This window comes from Lathyrus oleraceus, chromosome 6 (assembly GCF_024323335.1).
Source record: "Lathyrus oleraceus cultivar Zhongwan6 chromosome 6, CAAS_Psat_ZW6_1.0, whole genome shotgun sequence".
In the NCBI taxonomy this organism is placed as follows: Eukaryota; Viridiplantae; Streptophyta; class Magnoliopsida; order Fabales; family Fabaceae; genus Lathyrus; species Lathyrus oleraceus.
In genome coordinates this window covers 34,820,317-34,832,983 of record NC_066584.1, presented here as the reverse complement: position 1 = coordinate 34,832,983, position 12,667 = coordinate 34,820,317, and the positions used below count along the sequence as shown (strand labels likewise).

Here is a 12,667-nt window from a genome sequence, read left to right as displayed (position 1 = left end):
GTTATTTGTACCTCGAACTACAGGAATTTGATCCTTCATTGGTACGTAGGCACAATACTTTATGTTTTTTCAAATAAAAAAGCAATAAAACACATTTCTCTTCTCATCTCCCCAATCTTTAGCAAACAACAATAACCAAACACAAATATCTCAAGAGGTTCCTATAGGATACTATAGATGATTAGGATGATAGTACCTTCCCTTTCATAATAAACCCTCAGACCTTCAATCTCTTTATTGCATTATTTTACATTGCATATTTATGGGTTATTTGATCTTTTCCCATTCCCTCGGATAAATTAAAGTTAGGTGGTGGCATTTTTCTTTGCGATTCAAGTTAACCTAATAGCTTGGCCTCCGATTCTCACCACGACAGAAATGGAGACTTCACTGGGGACCTCCCTAAGAGGGTTAAACCTATCTTGTATATATTTGTGTTATTATATTGTTTACTATATTTTTTGGGTTTCTTTTGGTGATTCATATATGGTGAGACATGTCCTAACCCGGAATTAAATACATAAATAAGATAGGAGGGTGGTATAGTCGAGAAAGCTTGGGTGGAGTAATCCCGAACAAGATGACTTAAGAATCCCCCATTCAGTGGAAGCCCTTTTGAGGGTAGTCTTTGTTAAACGAGTAATTGTGAAAGCATTGCTACTTTCGACTCGGGAGCCTGATAAATTGAGGACTTTAGTATCCCTTTACCCCACTCAGCATTTTAGGACGTAGTGCAATGGCTATGAAGGTGTAAACCTGAAATAGTTGATACGTGATGCTACACTCAGACGAGGTTCTCTTAAGAATATTATTGACTCCCGAGTAATCGGTATATGCTATTAATATCCAAAAGATGGATCAATAACTTTAGGAACCTTCTTAGAACCTTGTTCTACAGGTACAAAAAACCTTAGTACATACCTTTTGGGATGGTTGAACCCATGACTCCATGCTCGTGACGTCGAACCTTTGAATCCCATATGTTTGTGTTCTTGTTTGTGCATTCATACATTGATGCATTCCTTCATCATTTTTAACCAAGTTTTAAAGGAACTTAGAAACACTTGTTGCAAACATCACAAGAACTTTTTACCATGGATTTTGGAAGAAGAAGAACTCAAAAGTACACTTTCAAGAGTCCTAAGCTAAAAGATCTAAGAGAACTAAGGGATTTTGTTGCTGATCTAATAGGTTTCAAGGATAGATATGGGAGACTTCTGTCACTATTGAAGACCAACATGACAGATGGAATTCTTGCTACACTAGCCCACTTGTCTAAAAGTTGACTCGCTTATGCTTTTCACGTAATAGTCTTTGCAGATGTCAATTTCTATTGATCGAAGACTTGATAGTTTTCCTTTTGAGCTCATGACCTTCATCCTTTTTCTCACTCATATGACCTAATTTATGGTGACTTAGATTGAGACTTTCATTTGCCACAATTTCAATCAAATGACATGCTCCTACTTTCTTGTAAAGAGTACCACTCTTTTTACCGCGATCAGTCGTCATTGCACCCATTGAAATCTTCCAATGATCACCAGATAATTGCCCTACTGAGATTAAGTTCTTTGTCAGGTCGGGAATATGTCCTAAATTTTTCAACTCCCATTTAGACTCGTTCAAATTAATCTTCAATACACCTTTACTAGTAATCTCACATGATTTTTCATTATCGATGTAAACTTTACAAATGTTTCTGAGAACATAGTTATCAAAGAATTCTTTGTGCGATTGGCATGAAAAGATGCTCCAGAGTCTAATATCCAAGAATCTTTCTTGCTTAATAATGAACATATTAATGCATCTCGTTCTCCTGAGATGGAAGCAACATTTTGTTCACCTTTCACCTCGTGATTATTTTATGCATTCTTTTATTGATTTTTGTAGTGCCTGACTTCCCACAATTCCAACATTCGATTGACTTTGAGTTGTGGAATCTTAAAGGACATTTGGATATAGACCTCATGTTCTTTGACTTTCCATGTCCATTTCCTTTGATTTAATTTATTCCTATTGACTTAGTATGGAATATTAAAGAGGTTGATGATTCTCCCGACTCTCTCCGTTGGATCTCTTCATTGAGAACTATATCACACACATCATTAAAGTTTAACTTATTCCCTCAATTTGAACTACTCGTAACTAGGACAATAGTATTTCAACTTTCTAGTAGAGAAAACAAAAGTGTCAATGCTTCTACTTGATCATCAAACTCAATCCCGACTTAACTCAACTAGGTCAGAACAATATTGAGTTCATTTATATGTTCGTTGATGATGCGCCTTCCATCCTCCTTAAGTTGAATAACTACTTCATCCAATAAACTTTATTTGAAGGGGTCAACTTTTCATACATATCAGAAAAAGTTGACATAAGTTGTGTCGTTATTTTTTATTTTGCAATGATGAAAGCAACATTATGTAATAGCGTCAACCAGATGACTCCAATGACCTTCTTATCAAGAAGAGTTCACTCTTCATATTTTATGCCCTCTGATTTCTTTCCTGTGAGTGATTAGTATAAATTTTTCTAATACATATAATCATTGATCTGCATCCTCAAAAAGTAAAAGTTTGAACCATCAAACCTTTCAATTTTCACCTTTCCTTCATCTGGAGTCATCACCTCACTCAAATTTGACTTATCATCTGCATCATTTTTTTTTAACAAAACACAAAAAAACAGTAAAATTTTCAGCCAACTCTGATACCAATTAGTAAGAAAAATCATGTTAAACTTTTATGTAATGTCATATTTATGATAGTGAAAATAAATATGGAATAAGTGACATACCAATTGATTACAAGCTTCGGCCAATAATTCTTACGTCTCCGGACTGTTGTGATAAAGAAAATATACAATATTTAAAACACATTCAAAACACTCATAACTCACAATCCAATGCCTAGAAGCTAAACTTTTCTCTCAGTTGTTTTTCTCTCTTTTTCTTTACTTCTTGGTGGCTATAAATTGTGTTATTATGCTGTTTTGCTTTTGGTTTAATTTATGGGAAGTATAGGAGGCTATGCTCCATTGATTTGTATTCCTATAATTATGCTTCTCTATTTATTATTTATGGTTTTCTGGTATTTTAAAAAGTTTTAAATCTGACAATTCAGTGTTTCTAGACTTTTTCAACAAGTATATTGATGTCTTCCTTTTTTAAAATTAAAAATAAATTACAATTTCCTATGATTGAGAATTTCAACGGGAAAAAGTTTTGATATCGTTGGGAATTTCATATGTCGAGAAAAGTCAGGGCACTATATTTTATCACGGTTAAAATTTTTAGTTAGGGGAAAAGTCAATCCAACATGTAATTTTGAAAATGCCAAAGCGCTATTTTAGAATCTTCAACCGTGAGAAAAATGTTAACCGTTGGAAATCGAATACACAATCAAATTACTTTTTACCACGGTTGAAAGACCAAACCGTTGTGAAAAGTGGTGCGATATCCAATTTTTTATCTTATCCAATAATCCATAATAAAAAGTAATGTATTTTCTATCACACTATTCATTACTACCGACCACCAATCGTGATGAAACATTTTTCTCAATCAGGATGATAAATATTTTTTATAATACCAATTTATAATTTGTGAATTTTGAGAGCAAATCTTTTTTTTTAAATTGATCTATAAATATTAATAATATTTTTACATTAATACATAAATATAAATAAATAATATTGTTACATATTAAACTCTCGACTAATATTTACACCCATCTAAATTAACTAACACATATGAGAAGAACAAATATTAATCACTAATAACTTAAATTATATATATATATATATATATATATATATATATATATATATATATATATATATAACTTAATGGATTTAAAACTCTCTTATAAAAAAATGAAAAAGAGTAATAATGTGGAGATGGAATATATATTTATGTGGAATAATCATATTTTGAAACAAAGGAAGTAATAATACTCTACCTATTTACCACAAAGAGAAAAAGACATGCGATAAGATATTAATAAACGGTAGAGTGTGATAGGAGAATTTATTAATTTAAGTAAAGCATGCTTAAATGAAACTTAAGTATCTTTTTATCTTTCTTGTTTAATGTGCCTAAAATACTCAATTTCTAAAATAAAATCTACATAGATATTATTTCAAAATGAGTGTCATTTACTATTTTTGTGAACAAATTAAAAAATATAATAATTACATTGTTTAAAAATATAATAATTACATTGTTTAAAAATATGACTCTTTTATTATTTCCCATTCACTTTGAACTTATTATATTTATAAAATTTTCTTATTAATCTATTCTTTTAAGGTTTGTTGTTGTATTAATCTATTCTTTTTGAAATTAATTACTTATTTTGCAAATAAAGGTCTCAATAATCTATCATAATAAATAAATAAATAAATAAATAAATACAATAAATAGTTAAAGATAAATTATATTATAAAGGTTCGCATAAAATACCTAAAAAAGAATATTTAAAAGGATTACACAAAAATCATAATTGAATACCAAAAACCATTATGAATAGGATCGAATCCTTCAAAAAGCAACAAGAGAATGATGAGGTCAAAACATTCAATTGACTCAAGTAGAGAATTAAAATTTTCACCCTATCCGAAAAGGGAAATGAGTAGAGAATTAAAATTTTCCAATAAGTGAATATATTCTCGTCTTTTAAATCCTTCATGTTTAGGGATGTTTTTGAAAAAATTACAAATATTAAAATTAAAAATAATAATTTGTTAAAATTAATATAATGTTTAAATTAAAAATAAAATTTTAATATAAAATTATAGTCTATACTGATCACTTTTTATTTTGTGAGACAATGTTTCACTCTTCGATAATATATATATATATATATATATATATATATATATATATATATATATATATATATATATATATATTATATATATATATATATATATATATATATATATATATATATATATATATATATATATATATATATATATATATATATATATATATATATATATATATATTCCTGTTTTCTATTTTTTTAAATAAATAAAAAAATGATCATAGTTGTTAATGGAGAGTATTTAAATGGTGCGCGATGCCACTTGATTAGGGAGTTATTTTATCTCACTCACCATTTACTACTTAATCTCTAGTTAATTTCAACAATGAAGTTTCCATATATTTCCATCTTTATCTCACTCATGAGTGTAAGCCCCAAATTTCCAAACTATATTCTATCACATCCCTAACATTTTTCCCTAGTTCCTTTTAATTATTTCACTTCATAAGTACTAAAATAAGATATCATCTTCACTTTGCAGCTTGCACTTGTATCAACCCATGCTGCATTACCCTCTGAATTGTATTGGAAGTCCAAACTTCCCACAACTCAAATGCCAAAAGCCATCACAGATCTCTTGAACTCAACTGGTTAGTACATACTCTTCCATTCCTATATATATATATATATATATATATATATATATATATATATATATATATATATATATATATATATATATATATATATATATATATATATATATATTTTAACTATAATCTCACAAAATGGTATCGGAAGGTGTTAAGACCTATAAAAAATAAATTGTGATTAATTCATATTGTAAAGACTACAATCAACGCTGCAATATTTATATTGACTGAAATCGCAAAAGCTTTGTATTTACGCTGCGTGAGAAGCTAAATGAGTTGTATATACATAGGTAAAGGAAAAGTAAATGGGACAAGCAACTCAGGTTATCCTTTTTTTTACTATGGTTATGCTGCAAATAAATCACAATTACATGATAATCCAAACGTGGGATTGTTCTTCTTGAAAAAGGACTTGCACCATGGTACAAAATTCAACATGCAATTCACAAAGACCTCAAAATATGGAGCATCATTTTTGTCTAAACAAGTTGCTACTTCCATACCGTTTTCATCAAACAAACTGAAAAACATCCTTAACCACTTTTCCATCAAGAACGGATCATACGAGTCTGAGTTCGTGAAAAGCACTATTACTGTCTGTGAAATGCCCGCCATCAAAGGCGAGGAAAAGCTTTGTGTAACATCATTAGAATCTATGGTTGATTTCGCTGCTTCGAAACTCGGAAACAACGTTGAAGCTGTTTCAACACAAGTGAAAAATGAAAGTAGTGTGTTACAAGAGTATGTGATAGCTAAAGGAGTGAAGAGATTGGGAGAGAAGAACAAAACTGTTGTGTGCCATAAGGTGAATTATCCATATGCAGTTTTTTACTGTCATAAAACAGATAAAACAAAAGTTTATTCTGTGATTTTGGAAGGTGTTGATGGAAATAGAGTTAAAGCTGTTGCTGTTTGTCACACTGAGACAACACAATGGAGTCATAACCATTTGGCTTTTCAAGTGCTTAATGTTCAACCTGGAACTGAACCAGTTTGCCACTTTTTCACACAGGAACATGTTGTTTGGATTTCCAAGTAAAAACACCAATTCCATCCATGAATACAATACTTGCATTATAAATTAAGTTACTTTATATACTTCTTGTACAAGTGGTAAAAAATTTATATTGTGAAATGATCATTAGTATTACTTTAAATAAAAATTTGATGTCTTGTTAATATAAAATGTTTAATTATTTATATGGTTACAAGGTTGTCTATATCTATCTACACAAGTTTAAAATTTGGCTCGGATTGTTCAGATGGACAATGGTATGGTAGAGTAAGAAATTGGCATTTGAACATTCTTTCTTCCTTTTGATTAGGCTTAAAAAGAATAAGTTCGGCACACTTTTATTTTATTTTGGGATTGTTTATTGCACCTCATATTTTACTCACCCACCCTAATGAAATTTCGAAAATACTTTTAGAATTTGAAAATTGAAATTCAAACATATTTTATATAAAAAAAAATTCAATCTCAGAATTACGTCAAATATAAGTAAAAAATAAGTTTGGAGATTGAAATATGAATTCACCTTAATCATAACTACTTCAATCTCAGAATCATGTCAAATACAAGTAAAAAATAAATTTGAAGATTGAAATCTGTATTTCAAATCTGAAGATTGAAATTCAAACATTTTCATTTAAGTGTATGCAGACAATTTTCCCCTCCTTATTTCATTACATTTAAAACAACTTCTCAACTTATTTCAAGAACTCAACATAACTCAATCAACTAAATCAAGCATTTTTTCAACATTGTTCTCAACATTTACTTCTATTCATTCAAACCAAACAGATCAACTTGTACTCCTTTCCATTCAAACTAAGTGCATTAATCTTTCACGTTTCGTAAGTTTTCATATCTTTGCTTTTATGATTTTTGATGCATGCAACTCCATTAATAGCTTAATAATTATAGTTAAACCACATTATGTTTCATCCAATATAAATGCAATTCCTACTTAAATTTGGCATGAATTTGAGATATTTGAGGGTTAGAGTTGATGTTTGATTTGGTTTCTCCTCTCTGTGTATGATCTGGATTCTAAATCCAAACCCTTAATATGAATAACTAAAATTGAATTACTCAGTTTGTCATTATGTTTGCTTATACATTGTTTCCGCCTTTTTGATTATGATATGTCTTTGCATGTTTAATTATAGAAAAATGATCGACGAACAAAAACAATAGAGAAATGGTTGGTTGTTCCAACATACTCCAGTGCATCGAGAGAGAGCTAAAAGGACGCGAGTTGTTGAAGATGTTGAACAAGTGACTCCAAACACAAGAATGAGTTTCAAACTTGTTAATCTCATGGTTTAGGCAAACTTTTATTTATTTTCCCATTTGTCTTGTTAATCCCATGATTTAGACAAATTTTTATTTTTTTCTCATTTGCCTTGTTAATCCGTTAGTTTAGGGAAACTCTTATTCTTCTTCTCGTTTGCCTTGTTAATCTCCGGTTTAGGTAAACCTTTACAATTCTTTGTCCTTGGTTCACAAACCACCTTTACAATTATTTGTCCTTGATTCATACACCACTTTTACAATGTTTTGTCATTGATTCATACACCACTTTTAGAATTTTATGTCCTTGGTTCAGACACCACCTTCACAATTCTCTGTCGAAACAACAATTTCTTTTCATAAAAGAATTGTTACAATTCATTCCTTAGAAGTCGGACTAATAGCTTATAGCATCTGAACCAGGATCACACACCTAACGTCAAATACTTCTAGGATATGATTATAACATTGTTCCTTAAAATCAACAAACAAATACTCATTTTTTATCGCACGAACTATGAAGGTATGATTTTCTCATTGCACCATGAGAATACGTAGGAACAAGGTTTCAAAATTTGGCGAGCACATTAACTAAAAACTTATTTTTTCCTTAATTAAAATCAATCGCAAGTAACCTTTAGATAATAGTATACATCCGCACAAAAAACAATCAAAATGATTCCAGTTGAATACAACAAATGTGATGGGTGTTCATACATTCCCCTTGCATGACCAACATTTTTACCATTTTCTCTTCCCTTTGGATTTTATTGATATTTTCCCTTTCTTTTAGAATAAATAAAATTCAATGGCGACTCTGTTATATTTTAAGCGCGCGATGCGCTCGGGTATTTTTCGCGGCGCGATAGACTCCAACTGAACTTGAGGACAATTGTTCCTACCTAGACATATACATATGAGAAATCAGCCCAATGACTTAGTTACTTACTTGTCGATATAGATCATGGTTAGCGCATAACAATCTCGGTCTCATAAGAGAAAAAATCATGTAAATCCGAGAGGGAGGGAATTAGTGATAAGGGTGACGTAAGGTAGGGACATCAGGAATATGTCACCAAATAGAAGATTCTATGGCCTAGAGAACATACATAGGCTTGTCCTAGAAAACATCAAATCTGAGCATATAGGTGAAGGCTAAATCGTTGAATTATAGAACGGGTCATATCTCGTCATTTGGCAACATAAACGGACTGGATGGAAACTACAAAGGGTATGCCAGCAAAAACCCTAAAAGAATCCCTATAAAAGGGGACGGCAAACGACAAATCAGGTACACACTCAAAAATACCTAAAAAAAATCATTTCCTTTCCTTAATCAATTATTGACTTGAGCATCAGAGTGTATTTTGCCGATATCATCCCCTTTTTCTTCTTTCTCGACATCTAACCAAACCGAGAAAAACCCGATCGACCATAAACCTCATTCGACACAGACACACAATTATCTTATTTAAACTTCTAATCTATTGTTGGAATATTTTGATCTAAACATACATAAATATTTAAAAAAATTTAAAGACCACCGTATTGTCCACAAAAATGAATAAGTTAAGAAGCATAATAAAATGCTCATACCCATGGAATTGTATCCTCTCCTGTTTTATATATTCGGCCATCTGTCTTGTTCCTACTCTAGTGGCTGAGAAATTATAAGAAATAATTAATTAAAAAAATACATTTATGAAGAGAGAGAATATCAATTATACTCTCACTTTTGAGATTTCTATCATTTTTACGTTAAATATTTTTAGAATTTCATCCCAATAAATATTGTCATTAATTCAATTTAAATTAAAATGATGTCTATAATTAAAATTAAATAAAACATTATAATGAAATAGAATCATAATCTCATTTCTTTAAATAAGAATTACTATTAAAAACAATTTAACAAATTCATCAATCTGAGTCATTTCTTCCTAAATATATACTCTGAGTAAAATACTAACAATTACTAATATCTCTAATTTATAAAAAAAAACATAAATCAATTTCAAAATAACTTAACCAATATATTTAATGCACAAAGTCATTCTTTGGAAATATTACAACAGATAACCGGCTTCTCCATGTACCATACTCCTTTGCCTTATTTTTCGAAGAGAATTATTTTGATCAAGACGAATAAATCCCAAGTTAGTTTTACCTCCCACTTCTTTACTCATCAAATCAAACGACTTCCTTTGTTGTAATCCCGCTTCATCGGCTACATGAATTTGATGACATTGAATTTGGGAGACTTTCCTTTAACATGACAACATATGAGTTATTTCTTGTAAATGTAAATTGTGATTATGTTCCTCCACAAAATCAACGATCATAAATTTATAAGAAACTGGAAGAAAAGAATTGTGTAAAGAATTCATACTTTACTCATTAGTTACTATCATGTATATATACAACCTAAGTAAACCTAAATGGAGTGAGTCAGGCTAACAACTTTCCTACAAACTCTCCACTAATTAAGTGAGTGAATAATGGATCAATATCAGATTTACAAATCATAATAATTAAAGGAAATTAAATTCTAATTATTATTATCGATATCCTCCCGCAAGTTGTATGGTCTGAATGAGAGGTGCAACTTGGACAGTAAGTAATCGAACTGAGGACGGATCATGGGTTTGGTTAGAATATCAGCAAGTTGATCATCGGTAGAAACAAAGGATACACAAAACTTGCCATGTTAAACATTTTCTCGGGCAAATTGGTATGCTAAGGCTATATGTTTCATCCGAGAGTGAAATACAGGATTAGCACTAAGATGGGTAGCACCGAGATTGTCACAATAGATGACTAGATTGGTTGTTGGAGTGTGGCCAAGTTCGGTGAGTAGGGAAAGGACCCATAGCAGCTCACTCGTCGTGTCAGCCAAGGCTTTATATTATGCTTCTGTGGACGATCGAGCAACAGAATGTTGTTTTCGAGAGCTCCAAGAGATGGGTGTGCTGCCAAGATATAATAGGTAACCAGTGGTAGAAATATAATCATCCTTATCGCCCGCCCAGTCCGCATCCGAGTACGCGTGGAAATTTAGTAGGGTGGTCGTCGAGATGAAGACGCTTTTGTCAGATGAACCCGCCAAGTAGCTGAGCACTCTTTTGAGTGCAGTCCAATGCGTCGTTCTGGGGTTCTGCATGAATTGGGCTAGTTTGTTGGTGCTGAAGTCAATGTCTGGGCGAGTAAGGCTCAAGTATTGGAGGCTGCCAACGAGCGCTCAATACTCGGTTGGGGAGGGTAGGAGATTGCTTGAATCCTTGAGTAACTTATATGTGGCAGACATTGGAGTGGATGATGGTTTCGTATCTATCATACCTGATTTATGTAGTAGATCAGTGATATATTTCCTTTGTGAAAGGAATATACCCTTAGTAGAGGGAATCACTTCGACCCCTAAGAAATAGTTAAGACATCCAAGATCTTTTAGAGAAAAGTGAGCGGCGAGGGTGTTGATGAGTGTGGAGACCTCTGCAGAAGGACTCCTAGTGACAATGATATCATCAACATATACTAATAAGTATAGTGTAACTCCTGGTTTGTGGTGGATGAATAAAGAGGCATCAACAGTGGAGTTGACGAAGCCAGGGGATAATAGGAATACTCAGAGCTCCGTATACCAGGCACGGGGTGCTTGCTTTAGCCCATAGAGTGCCTTTTTGAGGTGACATATATGATTAGGGAAGTTTTTGTTGATAAATCCAGGTGGTTGTAGCATGAATACTTCCTCCTTTAGCGTCCCTTGGAGGAATGTATTGTTGACGTCAAGCTGACGAAGGGACCATCCTTGGCGAACTACAAGTGTGAGGACAATTTGAATAGTCACCGGTTTAACAATTGGACTGAATGTTTCTGTGTAGTCACAACCAGGGCATTGATGAAACCCTTTGGCGACTAGTCGTGCCTTGTAACGATCAATGGAGCCATCCAGATTTCGTTTGATTCGAAAAACACATCTACACCCAACCAAATTCTGAGCAGAGGATCGACTAACAAGATCCCAGGTGTTATTGTTATGTAAGGCATCAAATTCAGCTTGCATAGTTGAGCGCCAATCAGGGTCACGAAGGGCTTGAGTGATATTGTTGGGTTCGATGGAACATAAGGGGCGAACATGAAGGTTAAGCTTTTTGATGGGCTTAACGATGTTGTTTTGAGAACGAGTGATGATCTTACCGCCGTTGGTCGACTAATTTTTGTGTGGACGAGCAGTGGGTGGGGCGGTGGTGGAGGCGTTGGCGATGTAGTGATGTGGGCCAGCTCATTGGATATTGGGGACGGGGGCAAGGACATTTGAATGTTTTGAGCGAGCTCATTGGAGTTTTGTGAAGAGGGAGAAAATGTTTGAGTGGGTTCGGCGAGCTCACTGGAAGTTTGTGAGAAGGGCAACTGCTGTTGAGTGGTGTCGGCGAGGTTATTAGGGATTGATGATGAGGATGCAGACGAGTGAGTGATATGGGTGAGTTCATTTGTGATTGGAGTTGCAGGATTTTGAATGATTTGAGTGAACTTGTTTTGGTTTGGCGAAGCGAGCATCGAGTCTGGAGCGATGGCCTGTGTTTGAGAAGGGAGCTAAATGGAAATTCCGATTCGATAAACTTTACATGGCGAGAAGTGTAAATTTTTCCCGTTGTGGGATCGAGACATAGGTATGCATGTTGATCAGCCGAGTAACTTACAAAAACACACATAGTAGACTTTGGTGCAAGTTTATGGCTAGCATATGGTTTAATCCAGGGAAAACAAAAACATCCAAAACATTTTAATTTATGATAGTCCTGGATAATGTTGTGCAATTTGAAGTAGGGCCAGTGGTACCCAAGAATGAGAGTGGGAGGGCGATTTATGAGGTAGGCTGCAGTAGTCATGGCGTGAGGCCAATAGGTGAGGGGTATGCCTGAGTGATGGAGAAGGGAGAGACCAGTCTCGGC

The 12,667-nt window shown here is 32.9% G+C and overlaps 1 protein-coding gene across 1 annotated transcript; it reads left to right on the top strand.

Annotated features, from left to right (window-relative positions):
- The first annotated feature begins 5,048 nt into the window (after window positions 1–5,048).
- On the top strand, window positions 5,049–6,608 carry LOC127092183 (BURP domain protein RD22). The gene is made up of 3 exons (XM_051031011.1): window positions 5,049–5,196; window positions 5,311–5,419; window positions 5,713–6,608. Exons 1-3 carry the CDS (start codon window positions 5,155–5,157, stop codon window positions 6,459–6,461), a joined length of 900 nt encoding a protein of 299 aa, XP_050886968.1. The 5' UTR covers window positions 5,049–5,154; the 3' UTR covers window positions 6,462–6,608.
- Window positions 6,609–12,667: the final 6,059 nt, after the last annotated feature.